The 13994-nt window shown below is 40.1% G+C and overlaps 1 protein-coding gene across 6 annotated transcripts in view; it reads left to right on the top strand.

Moving 5' to 3' along the window:
- The window catches only part of AKAP9 (A-kinase anchoring protein 9), a 177826-nt gene that overhangs the window by 160362 nt on the left and 3470 nt on the right, over positions 1 to 13994 (top strand). For all 6 annotated transcript variants that reach the window (XM_024577161.3, XM_045185209.2, XM_024577162.3 and 3 more), the window contains 9 exons: positions 206 to 350; positions 3899 to 4118; positions 4853 to 5003; positions 6397 to 7065; positions 7465 to 7673; positions 7989 to 8094; positions 9653 to 9835; positions 10824 to 11024; positions 12155 to 12387. In XM_024577161.3, coding sequence (XP_024432929.2) covers positions 206 to 350; positions 3899 to 4118; positions 4853 to 5003; positions 6397 to 7065; positions 7465 to 7673; positions 7989 to 8094; positions 9653 to 9835; positions 10824 to 11024; positions 12155 to 12387 — 2117 coding nt within the window. The remainder of the gene's footprint in view (positions 1 to 205; positions 351 to 3898; positions 4119 to 4852; positions 5004 to 6396; positions 7066 to 7464; positions 7674 to 7988; positions 8095 to 9652; positions 9836 to 10823; positions 11025 to 12154; positions 12388 to 13994) is intronic.

Genomic DNA, 13994 nt, shown 5'->3' with positions numbered 1-13994 from the left:
GTGTTGTCTTGTGTGTTTGAAGAATTTCAAAATAAATGTAAAGATTAGTAACCAGAAGTAAATCCTAATGAGGAGGAAGAGAAAATTAATCATTTCTTTTCAGAATTTTAGCATGTGTATATCATTCATTCTTCAGATTCCTGGTTGTTAATTTTATTGTCTTTATAACTGTCTTTGCTTGATTTTTTATTTCACATTTTTATAGAGTATTGAATATCGAGCAGCTATAGAATGCCTTCAGAAAGCAGATAGAAGGAGTTTGTTATCCGAAATTCAAGCGCTGCGTGCTCAGATGAGTGGTAGAAAAATGACTCTGAAAAGAGAACAAGAGAATGATCAAGCCAGCCAAGGTACGCTGCACGGCGGGCTCCTGTGATAGCACAAGCAGGCGGAGACGTCTCACACTGTCTCCCTTCTCATTTCTCAGTGAGAGCCCATCTCTTCTCAGTCACATTTCGTCCTCATTCTCCTATCGGAGAACCTACATTAATTACCCTAGGGACTAAAGGATTGTCCAGTTGGTTTTAAACATATATGTGTGTATGTACGTGTATATATCTGTTTATATACAAGTTGAGGAAAAAGTAGGTTTACAGTTGTGAGTACATGAGACAGTTTATTCTTGTATTATTATTTATTAGTTATTGTATTGTTTCCCATGTGAACACCTGTAAACCTGCTTTTGCCGCACCCTGTGTATCTGTGTGTGTGTGTATTTAAATATTTTATGCACACACACAATTGACCCTTGACCGGTGTGGGGGTTGGGGGCAATAACTACTTGTGCGGTCGGAAACCTGAGAATACCTTAAGATGGCCCTCTGTATACATGGAGCCCTAACCACAGATCAAAACTACAGTTTTTATATTTTTAGAGTTGAAAAATAGTTTACATTAGGGTTCTCTAACCAAATGGAAATTCTTGCTTAGTTTTGGGAACAAAAATAAAATAAATAGGTAATGCCAGTCTTGCTATGCCATATAAGCTTATTGCTCCATTTTAAAAGCAACAATTCTTGAGATTGGGAAGAAGTGGTGGTTATGCAGGAGAGGGAGTTATTGTTCAATCACTGCAAAGGAAAAATGCTGTGTGTGACAGACAGCCTGGTAAGGACTTACCTTAAAATATCAAAGGATATTGCTTTTATGTCCTATAGCATTTGAAAACAGCTTTTGCTAGCTATGTGTGGAAAGAATATGACAGTGACTCTTACAAAATACTTTAATCAAAGACACTGCCATTTTCTGACATATAAACAGACATATTTAATTTAAAATGAACAAGCATTGCCTTGACCCAGGGTGTTTAGCCCATTGTTCATTTTTTTCCTTTGTTTGAAGCTCTAGGTGAGGATAACCTAAAAGAAAAAAAATCCACAATGAAAGTAACTGTTTCTTTATTAATCCTTTTTTAACTGTGAACTACAACACGCATCCAAAAAAGTACAAATGTGAAAATGTATGATATAACAAATCAGATGAGTATCTGTGAAAACATCACCTATGCCAAGTGTCCCAGAAGCCCCCTTCCCAGCATGCACTCCTCTAGTAACCTAGAAGTGACCATTATCTTGATTTTTTTTGTTGTACTGCCTATTTATATATTCCTAAACCATAGAAGTTTAAAGGTTGTCCTGCTTTTGAACTTTATCACTGTCTTCTGTCACCTCTCTATTAACATTCTTCTCAGTTCCTATAGTTATCTCTAGTTCATTTTTTTAATGTATAGAATTCCCATGTGTGATGATTTCACAATTTATATATCTTGTTAGCTGCTAGATCCAGTGCTAATCTGCGTATTGTTATACCATGCTTCCGATGCATATATGCGCGACTTTTCTGGGTACGGACTCAGGAGTGGAATTGCTGGATAATGAAACATGTATCTTCAAATTTATGAAATAATGCTGAACTGTTTCCCAAGTGGTCACATTAGTTTGTACACTTGCTAGCAGTGCATGAGAGTTTCCGTCGCTTCACATTTTTGCCAACAATTGTTACTGTCAGACCTTCGTTGCCATCTGGTGGGTGTGCAGTGTATTGTTATTATGGCTTGAATTTACATTTACTGTTACTGAAATGGTTAGTCCTTTTGTCATGATGATTGGTTTATGATTATTGGCTGGATTTCTGCTTTTGTGATGCTTCTTTTTTTAAGATTTTATTTATTTACTTTTTAGAGAGAGGAGAAGGGAGGGAGAAAGAGAGGGAGAGGAACACCAATGTGTGAGAGATACCTCAGTTGGCTGTCTCTTGCACGTGCCCAACTGGGGAACCTGGGCCTCAACCCAGGCATGTGCCCTGACAGGGAACCAAACCTTTTGGTTCAGAGGCCAATGCCCAATCCTCTGAGCCACACCAGACAGGCTTGTGATGCTTTTTCAGATCTTGTCCCTATTTGCGATAGAGGTATCTCTTCATTTAGAGCTGCAGATAGAAATCATGTGACATTAAATTGAAATCTAATTTTTATCATGTCTAGTGAAGACACATATCTTTGTCTTCAGTTTTGTTTCATATAATAGTACAAACACTTATGCTTTTGCAAATTTTGAAAGTTATACCATAGTCTTACATTTGTCACTGAAAAACTGAAGATTTTAAATATTTTTCAGTATTTCAGAGCAAACAGGTATAATGAGATCATAAATTAAATATATCCTTTATATTAGGACATAGAATTAATTGAAGATTATTTTAGACAATTGATTAGTATTAGTTTACTTAAATAAAACTCCATTGGAAGCTTAGGTTCACATACATGTATACATATATACATATTTATGTATGTAGCTCCTTAGCCTCCCTAAGAAATAGTTTTAAAAGCCTGAATTAATATGACTATCTTCAAATTCAAGTTTTTTCTATCTCCTAACATGAATAATAGGAATTGTAATATGAAGTGACTAACTTCAATAAAATTTTTTAAGTTAAAAATACACTTATGGTAGAATGGGGAACTGGATAAAAGGTGAAGGGATCAGCCAGAGAGCATAGATGCAGGACCCATAGACACAGGCAGCAGTGCGGTGATGGCCAGAGGGAAGGGGGGACGGGGGTGCAGAGGTAGGGAAATAGGGACATCTGTAATAGTGTAAGCAATAAAAAAATTTCAATGAGATGAAAGAAGGGACTGAAGTCAAAATTGTTTTTATGAATACAAAGGTCTTATGCAAAAAAATATATATTTATGGTAGAATAGAGAAGTAAAAAAGTGTAGAGTGAAACTAGAATCTCCTAAATCCTGAAATAATACCCAGGTAAATAGTTCTTCAGACCTTTTCACTGTGTGCATGTATATAAGTTCATATTTTTCACAAAAATGGGATTCTGATGTATATTGTAACTTTTTAAATTTATTATACCTGTGAATTTAAATATTTCGGTTTGTTTTCATTGTAACAGACATGTAGCAAGGGTTTGGTTAGTTTTTAGAGGGAAAAAAACATGAATCCCACTGGGGTTTGGACTTCCCACTTCTCAGGACAGTTACCAGGGACTGGCTGCGCACCAGGGCTGCGCACGCCAGCCCGGCACTGCCGGTCATTGCAGTTCCCCGGGTGACTGCTGCAGTCACCTCAGGTGGCTGTCAGAAACCGCTGGAATTTTTTAATGTGAGGTATAGAAATTCTGAATGAACAAATACAGATTTCTAGTTATTTCAAATTTATTAAACTTTTATCGCTCAACGTATTTATAGTTCTGAAATGTTGACCATTCGGACTGTGAGGGAAGTATGCATAATGTATATTTGTATGAATTGCTAACTTTGGGACTATAATATTTTAATTTGCTTTGTAGTGATCACCTAAATTCCAAATCATTTATCAACAAAATATTTATAAACCAAATATGAGTCTCTAAATCGTAGTTTAAATATTAATAATTTTCCATTTAGAACTCCTGGAATATAACATACAGCAGAAGCAGTCTCAAATGCTGGAGATGCAAATGGAGCTCAGCAGCGTGAAAGACAGAGCAGCAGAACTGCAGGAACAGCTGGGCTCTGAGAAAATGGTGGCCGCTGAACTGCAAAGTGAGCTGGCACAGACTAAGCTGGAACTCGAAACAACACTTAAGGCGCAGCATAAGCACCTGAAGGAATTAGAGGCATTTAGGTATGCCACACTTCCTTATCATAAACCTGCATTAGTGAAGAAATTGGAGTAATTTTATCACAGACATTGTGAAGATCTTACAAAAACATAACATCATACATGATGTTTAAATAACATGACACTTTGTTAATTCATAGGAAGAACTCAGAGGGAAGGAAAACTCCAGATAATAAACTCATGATTAGGTATTGGCATGTTCTGTACTGTGGCTTCCACTCTACTTGAGACTTCTTATATAAGCCATATAATTTTGACCTTTATTTCACTAATTTGACCAAGTAATTTGAAATGGTATTTATGATCTCAACAGAATTCATGGTTCAGTTAGCTAATATATGCAAAATGCTTTAAAAGATAATGCTTGTAAAAAGAATAAGCTTGCTGAGGTAAATACTGAGATACTGTACTTGCTAAGAACACATTATAAGCACTATCTTTATTTTGAACATTGTTTTCACACACAAAAACATATATTTTCCGTGTTAAGTAAAAGACAAGGGGGAAATTTTATTAATATTTTGTGATAATAAGTTGTAACGGTAAACAATAGGTGTACTATTAGAAACAGTTAATTTGAAATGAACCACAGTCAACAGTCTTTAATCTTTGCATGGTTTATATTTTCCTATTTGCTACTTTATTGTATGCCTCCACTTTTCATTGGAAGCTGTACTCTCTTTCCCACTGTATAGTGAAAGTATTTTTAGGAAAGTTTATTTGTCTCTCTGATTTAGATTGGAAGTTAAAGATAAAACAGATGAAGTACATTTGCTTAATGACACATTAGCAAGTGAACAGAAAAAATCCAGAGAGCTCCAGTGGGCTTTGGAAAAAGAGAAAGCCAAACTGGGACGCGATGAAGAACGAGATAAAGAAGAACTTGAGGTATTGTTCTCTCTGTCTTTAAATATATGTGGAAAATCCAAAACAATAGAAAAATGAGAGGCTGGAGACTTTTCTCCTTCTAAAGTGTCAACATTGAACTCTTTATGAGCTGCAATGAGTTGTTTGCTCTGTATTGAATACTATTGTAATGTTATCTAAACTATACAAGGAAATGCTAGTAGTGCGAGGCTTTTTCTGTTTTGTTTTGCTATATCCAAGGATGCATACAGGCTGTTCTCCTGCACCATGTATTTTGGGAACTTGAATAGTGCATATACAATTTGATAAATAGGGTAGTCATGCCAGTTTAATGCAGAAGTAGTTTTGGTTCCTGTGTTCTCATAGGGATGGGGAGCAGTGATACTTTCCTGGCAGCAGGAGCCCCTGCTGCTATAGTTCGTGAAAATGTAAAACGAGTCCCTTCCTGCTGGGCTGTCTCCTGGCCTTGCACAGATGTCACTCACAGCAGTGCACACTCAAACGCTGGCCCCACTGCCTCAGAGCTCTTCTGTGCACATAACCCAGTACTTGCTAGCTCAACACTAAAAATCTGTGTAAGCCCGGGCTGGGTAGCTCACCTGGTTAGAGTGTCATCCCAATATGCCAGGTTGTGGGTGTGATTTCTGGTCAGGGCACATTCGAGAATCAATGAATGAATGCATCAAGAAGTAGACCAACAAATCAATGTTTCTCTGTTTGTGTGTGTACACACACATATAGCTTCCAACCTAAGTCTCTCTCTCTCTCTGTAAATATATATATCTCTCTCTCAAATCAATAAATAAAAATTTAATAAATAAATGAAACCATTTAAAAATCTGTGTAACCCTCATTTCTGCCCTGTTACTTTCGAGGGTTATTTTTAATGTCCACCATGGTAGCCTGCAGGCTTAGTGAGCTCTCTGCTGTCAAAGGCATGTCATCTCCTCAGGTACTGATGACTATTTTTTATCACTTCAAATTTGTGTAGGTTTTGAGTAGCTTGCCCCTAACCCTGATTTTCCCCTAATCCTTACTGTTTTCAGTACATGATATTGGAAAATGCAAAGTTCGTCAGGAACTCCTATCACATTATATCAAAAATATTTGTATTTTTAAAGGTTATTGTGTCTAGAAGAAATATACCCTGCTTCCTATTCTTAGATCAGAAATGGTTACTATTAGGAGAGAAAGCATTCCTTAGCTTAGCTGTCTTTTCTTTATATTCTTTGATGAAAACTACCTAGCTGTCTAAATAATAATGCTCTAACCACTGAAAATTTAAGTTAATAAATTGGATAATCAGTGGTATTACCAAATACTACCAACTTAGCATTAATAAAATCACAATTGTGAACTTACAAAGTATTTTTAGTAATAGTAACAAATACTTAAAATCATTTTCTCCTACAAGGATCTGAAATTTTCACTGGAAGGTCAGAAACAAAGGAATATCCAGCTAAATCAACTTTTGCAACAACAGAAGCAACTGCTAAACGAATCACAGCAAGAAATAGAATCACAAAGAGTGCTGCATGATGCCCAGCTAGCAGAAGAACGAGGACGAAACTTAGAGCTTCAAGTGCTGCTTGAATCCGAGAAAGGTCGGATTCGGGAAATGAGTAGCGCCCTGGACAGGGAGCGGGAAGTGCATGCGCAGCTGCAGCGGAGCAGTGATGACGCTGGGCAGCCTCGGCCATCCTTGCCCTCTGAGGACCTCCTCAAAGAGCTGCAGAAACAGCTCGAGGAGAAACACAGCCGCATAGTGGAATTATTAAATGAGACGGAGAAATATAAACTGGATTCTTTGCAGACAAGACAGCAAATGGAAAAGGATAGGCAGGTTCACAGGAAGACGTTGCAGACAGAACAAGAGGCCAACACTGAGGGGCAGAAGAAAATGCATGAGCTCCAGTCCAAAGTGGAAGATCTTCAGCGCCAGCTGGAAGAAAAGAGGCAACAAGTTTATAAGTTGGACCTTGAAGGAAAGCGACTGCAAGGAATTATGCAGGAATTCCAGAAGCAAGAACTAGAACGAGAAGAAAAACGAGAAAGTAGAATTCTGTATCAGAATCTTAATGAGGTAAATTGACAGTTTGTTTTAAAATATAAAACAATATTGCAGCCCTTTGATCATATAATTTTGATATTGGATTAAATTATTTAAATAGCTGCAAATCATGTTAAAACAAAATCTATGGACATTTCTTTGGAGTATAAATAATACAGCAGGTCCTCACATACCATTGCTCCTTCCATTCAACTTCATTTTGTTGTAACATTGATGAGATACAGTAAGAATCTGAAACTCTTGTTTGTATCAATTAGCCTGTGGTAAAATTGGTTTCGTTATACATTATTTTACTTAAAGTCACAGAAACTTTCAACAACATTGAAAGCTTACTGTAAATTGTGTTCCCTTAAGAAACAATGCTGTTCATTTATAATTATTACTTTTTCTTTTTCTGTCCAAAATTACCAGCCAACCACATGGAGTTTAACCAATGATCGAACTAGAAATTGGGTTCTTCAACAGAAAATAGAAGGAGAGACAAAGGAACCAAGCTATCCTAAACTGATTGAAATGAATGGAGGAGGAACTGGCTATAGTCACGAATTAGAAATGATCAAACAAAAGCTTCAACATATGGCCTCAAAACTACAGCGCCTAGCGCAGAAAGCCTCCAGCAGGTTTGACTTTACTACCTGACCTTTGGAAAGAGCATCTTAGGCAAGCTTGACAGAACCTGCCCCTCATTCCTAGCTACCCAAGGGTGGGGGGATTGACATTTTAAAATTAATGCCTGCTTACATTAGGAGGTGATATTTTCTAACAAAACTCACACACCTGAAAACAAATATGTTAACACCTTGGTCCAGGGAGAGAGAGTGCTTAAGGTAATGGAGAAGTGCTAGGTGAAGCTGAGTGTTGCCCAGTCCATAATGTTTGCGCCAGCCAGTACCACTGACTGAGGTGTTTGACTTTTTTCCTTTTTTTTTTTGCAGACTACAGTTTGAAACAGCAGATGATGAAGATTTCATTTGGGTTCATGAAAATATTGATGAAATTATTTTACAACTACAAAAATTAACTGGCCAGCCAGGCAAAGAGGTATGACTTAAAAAACTTTTTGTAAAGTATCAAGAACAAAGGTTTAATGGAAACTATATGAATTGTTTGACACTACCACTGTATTTTCTAAAGAGTTTTACTTTTACCTGTTCATTTATTTTAAATATTTAATGTTTGCTCCCTCAATAAAAGTTGGTGAAAGCTTGAGGAAATTAACTTTAATTATCATACTGAATAATTATGTGGACCTCTTGTATTATGATAACCAAGTTTCTGGAAAGATAGCCTGGCTCCTGCCCTCAGCACTCTGTGAACGTCACCACTGTCTTCACACCAGCTAACCTGGTGGATCTTTTCAGCCCCCTTTGTCTTTGTAGCATTTGACACTATTTCTTCCATCTTAAAAATTCTCTCTTTCCCTGCCTGTGTGTTAGCATTCTCTCACTTCGTCCATTCTTTCACCAGTAACCTTCATGAGCGCCTCTTCCTCCTCCCGCATCCACTTTTTCCCTCTAACTGTAGCTGTGAAAGCTTGTTCCTGCGTGCAGCCTGAGTTTCTCAGTAGACTTACTTACTGAATGAATACTTACATTGGGTACCTACTGTGTACCAGGTATTACCCTGAGGTCTAGAGATACAGGAAATAAATAAATCTGATTAAAAACTCTCACCCATATGGAGCTTACATTCTAGTGGACCACCTTTGTCCTGTAGTCCAGGCTTATATTTTCGATTAGTTATTAGACATCTTTCTTTGGGGAAATGTACCCCATAGTGACCCCTTAGGAACCTCACAGACATTCCAAACTGAGCATTATTTTCCTTTCCTGCTTCCTGCCCCAAACCCACATTACTGGTCATGATATCACCGGCTTAGAAAGCTGAAAGCCACCATAGCCCACCCGGCTCCACCGCTGCTTGCATATCCAAGGGGCACTAAGTCCTGTGCCGTCTGCCTCCTAACCATCTGTCCTGTGTGCCCTAGTCACTGCCTTCCCTCAGGCCTTCACATTTCTCACCTACACTGTTGCAGTGACTTCCTGATGTGTCTGCCTGACTCCAGGATTTATCTTTGCAAATCTAATCTACTTTACAGACTTGTACTAAAGCAGTGTTTCTTTTTTAATATATTTATTGATTATGCTATTACAGTTGTCCCATTTCCCCCCCAGCAGTGTTTCTAACATATAAGTTTTGTTTGTGGCATGCCCATGCCTACAGCCTTTCATGGCTCTCTGCTCCCTGCGTTTAAGCCTGTTGTTCACAGAGTGAAGGCAGCCTTTACTCTAGCCTACCAAGCAACTGGGGCTCCCTAAAATCACACTCTTGCTGAAGCCTTTGTGCCTTTACACACACTGTTCCTTCTGCTTAATATACCCCTCCCTGTCTTCTTTCCTGCCTGGTAAATTCCTACTTATTATTTAAGGCTCAACACAAGCACCACTTCTTCATGAGGTTGTTGTTCTTAGTGCCACCACGTTTTGTGCGCATTATTTATGCTTCATGAGATTGTTGTTCTTAGTGCCGACCACGTTTTGTGCGCATTATTTATAAATGTTAGTGTTTATGCAACCTTATGTCTGTTTTGTCTTTCCAGCCTACCTTAGTGTCCCCAAGCACCTCTTGTGGCTCAATGACTGAAAGACTACTGAGACAAAATGCTGAACTAACAGGACATATCAGCCAACTAACCGAAGAAAAGAATGATTTGAGAAACCTGGTTATGAAGCTAGAAGAGCAGATCAGGTGGTATCGACAGACAGGAGTTGGCAGAGATTACGTACGTCTATTTTTAGCATGGCCACATGTTAGAAGCAGTGCAGAGTTACGGTTTCTGCGGTCTAGTTTCAATTCTTACCCCGCTAATGTAAAAATATTAAGTATCTGATTCCTAGTAGGATCACTGGAAAATTTCATAAGAATGACAGTAATATAATAATAATAACAGTATAGCTATCATTTATCAGAAGCCAGAATCTGGGTTTTATGCATTCAGAATCTGTAATCCATGCCCAGCAGCCTTGAAATGAGAAAACAGAAGTCAGTAGTCAAACCAAGATCAACTTACCTCTAAAGCCAGGTACTCTGCTGCCTGTGAACTAACAGCAGACACATGTTAAATGTTCAGATTTGAATTCTAGCTATTCTCGTCAGGTATATATCCATTGTTATGTTCATAATGCAAGTAAAAGGTGTCATTAAATTATATATTTCAATTTAATAAAATTGGGGAATTTGTCCCATTTTTTTTCCATTTAAGAACTTCAAAATAAATTGCTGGCTTCTGTCATTGCCCAGCATGAAGACAGGGAAAGACCTGTCAGACAGCGCTGCAGTCCGATACACAGTAGCACCTCTCCACAGCCTCTGTAGGGCCCAGTCCCTGGGCGGGTGGGTTTTCCCCTCTTCTCCAGTGTCCTGTTGCAGGTCCGCACTCAGCCTCTGAGCCCAGATGGTGCATCTATTAAATCTCTAGATTTTTTCAGTTCCAAGTTCTGCTACACCTAAGCACCTTCTCTGGGGCTTAGGCTTTGACGAAGATTTTTAGTTACAAAGTTAACCTGCTTGGCAAAGGACCATATACTTAAAAAGTTACTGTATATTCTTTAATGTCATTTGAGATTGGCTTTGAATGCTCTTTGTCTGAGGTTGAAAAGCTGAGACTTCTCCATCTCCCACAGTGATACCTCTAATGTGTTTAAATCTGGTTTTTCTTTAGAGACTCGCTCTTAAAAATCAATTAAGTAAGTAGGCTCTGGTCTCTGCAGTCTTCCAGGTTTTCATTCAGTGGTGACGCCAACATTGAAGCCATCATTGCTTCTGAAAAGGAAGTCTGGAACAGAGAAAAGTTGGCTCTTCAAAAATCCTTGAAGAGGGCAGAAGCTGAAGTGTACAAACTGAAAGCTGAACTAAGAAATGAAGCTTCACTTCCGACTCTGAGCCCTGACCCTGAGCACGCCACTGTAAAGGTAGGGGCATCTTCCACCTGAACACAGCCCAGCGAAGCTGGGCTCCGCTTTGGCCTTGTCTCATCTCTCACTGACCTTCCTTCCGCCGACTGAAATTATCGTGACACTCAGACTGTGTCTCTGGGTCTCTCTGTTCAGTCTCTGTCATGAGTGCAGGTCCCAGCTGGTCACAAAAACACTGGCAAGGCACACCCAGATCTGGGACCAGATTGAGCTCTATTTGCGGTTACAGTTGGCAGCACCTGAGCTCGTGATCTTCGTTCCCACAGCCTCACCCCTTCATCCTTAATGACTAACGGAAAGTTATCTTTTCAGCTCCCCACAAAAGCTCTGCTACTGTCAATACCAGATCATCGTGCTCTACAAGATGGTAAACCCTCTTAATGGCGTCTGTGCTGACTAATAATGAACGTTGTAGTAAAACTGCCTTGGTCAGTGAACGTAAAACCCATAACAAAAAGAAAGAAAAATGCTTGGAATATTTATTCCTGCTATGGAATAACATTAATTTGTGACTCTTCAAGGGGCAGAAAACATTAACAATGAAAAAGTTAAATAGATTAGAGATCATCATAATAAAAGTACTTCTATACAAGTAAATTTTAAAACTTGAACAATAATGGAATGACAAAAACTTTTACAGTAAATATGGTGAAAAGGGGCTAATATCCAACATAGAAAGCATAACTATCAGGTTAGTATTCAGAGTCCATTGACTAAAAAGAGGCAGAAATGTAAAGTTAAAATTACTTATCTTTACTTTCAACTTTGCTGTTAAGGTAGGAAACAGTGGTAGGGTACCTGCCATTCTGCTACTACTACTACTTTTTAAAAAATAAAGACTAGGTTGTCTTCCCCTAGAAAACAGTTTGAATGACTTTTTTTTTTTTAGAGAGAGAGAGAGAAGGGAAGGGGGGGAGGAAGAGTGGGAGAGAAACATCAATGTGTGAGAGAGACACGGATCGGTTGCCTCTCGTAGAGATCTGGGCCGCTACCCAGGCATGCACCCTGACCAGGAACCAAACCAGTGAGCTTTTGGTTCGCTGGCTGGCACATAATCCGCTGAGCCACAGCAGCCAGGGCTGAATGACTTCTTAATGTCTTTATGTTCTTTCCTTCTTTAAATGTAGAGAATTTATGGTAAATACCTGAGGGCAGAGAGTTTTCGGAAAGCTCTCATTTATCAGAAGAAATACCTGCTGCTGTTACTGGGTGGCTTCCAGGAATGCGAAGAGGCCACCCTGGCTCTGCTCGCCCGGATGGGGGGGCAGCCAGCCTTCACGGATCTAGAGGTGATCACCAACCGTCCAAAGGGCTTCACCCGGTTTCGGTCGGCTGTCAGAGTGTCCATGGCAATTTCGAGGTAACGTGCTTGAAATAAAACTCACTTCTATAGACTCCTCTCTCTTTTCTCTGCCTGTGGTGCTCTGTACTCATACTGTGTGAGACATTCACTCCAACATGCCTGCGTCTTGCTCAGCTTCTGTCCTGTCACCAGGGACACCTTCGTTGTCCTCTAGAGGCCCTGTGAAAGGGGCTGTCCCAGATGCAGGCAGCCGGTGGCTCAGAGCTGGTACATCCAGTCTAGACTGTCTTTTTTGTTTCCCCCCAAATCTGAATAAGCCCTCGAATTAGTTCAGACGTATAAGAGGGGAAAATGTTTTTGAAAAATTACTTAGGCTGTGACATACATTTTCTTTTAAGAGAGGGAGAGAGAGAAACCGTGATGTAAAAGAGAAACATCAATCAGTTGCCTCCCTTTCATGCCCCAGCTGGGGATCAGATCTGCAGCCTAGGGGTGTCCGGACCAGACACCGACCCTGCAGCCCTTTGCTGCACGGGGCACTGCTCCAGCCAGCTGAGCCACCCAGCCAGGGCCACACGGTACATTCATTTTCTTGATTTTTAAAATAACCCCCCTTGGGGCCCACCTACAGAAAGCCCTGGCCTAACTGCATCAGGCCAGAGATTAGCCTTCAGGGCGTTGGACTCTACGACTGCTTTTGTCACTCTTTCTCCGGAAGTTCCAGGCTAGAACTGTGGTGCTTGTTTCTCTGTCTGGCTGAAATGGAGTCAGGATGACACTACCTTGCGCACCTGGCCCCCTGCCGTCCTGGCGTGAGCAGTGTACACCCGGGCACCTAGGCTTCTCCACGCTTCCCCTCCCTTTTGTTTCTGTAGGAGCCAGGCGGTCTCAAAGGAATTTCGTTTGTAGTGTTGCAGTCAGGTCACATCTGATGTGTCTTCAGGGGTTTTGCCCTTTTTTCTTTACCTATTTTTTTTTAACATGACTCAGAGTTTTCTAACTAGAAGCTGTCTGAGATCACGTAGTCCAGAATGTCATTTCAGAGATAAGGAAGTTGAGTTAGGGAGAGGTTGCAAAGCCAGTAGTGACGGAACCGGTTCCAGCTCCTCCCTTCATCACCTCGTGCACCTTGTGCAGAGTTAAGTTCTCAGAGAGGCATTGGTGGGAAAGACGGAATACCTGCCGGAAGCTCGCTCCTAGTGGGGAAGACTAATGTGCCTGCCACTTAGAAGGTGCTAAGTGAGAGGCCACGTGAGTTAACCATTAATTTTGATTAGAAGAATTTGCAAAGTCATTACATGAAAGCCAGTTGCTATTGAAGGACTTCACTCTGCCTCCTTTTCTTTTCCTCTTATATGTTCATTGTATTTTGGCCATCCTAAACCTGAACCTTGACACAGGTTGGAAACATGAAATCAAAATCATTGCTTCAAAAGGCTCATGCCAGGACCAGCAGGCAGCGACTCGCTACAGCCTGTGTGACACTGCCATCCTTTCCCTTTTGAAGCCAGCGCTGTTTCCCATCCCCAGTTACACGGCCTCACTCCCCTCCAGCTTCCCCCGCTCCCTCTTACTGCCAGTTTGAGGGGCTTTTATTCTCTCTCCATTTCATCTGCCCTTCAGTCCCCACTCCTTTCTTCTCTTTTTGTTACTTCTCGCCCATT

Source organism: Desmodus rotundus, chromosome 6 (genome assembly GCF_022682495.2).
Source record: "Desmodus rotundus isolate HL8 chromosome 6, HLdesRot8A.1, whole genome shotgun sequence".
Classification (NCBI taxonomy): domain Eukaryota; kingdom Metazoa; phylum Chordata; class Mammalia; order Chiroptera; family Phyllostomidae; genus Desmodus; species Desmodus rotundus.
Note: the sequence above shows the minus strand (reverse complement) of the source record. Positions and strands in the feature narration are given on the sequence as shown.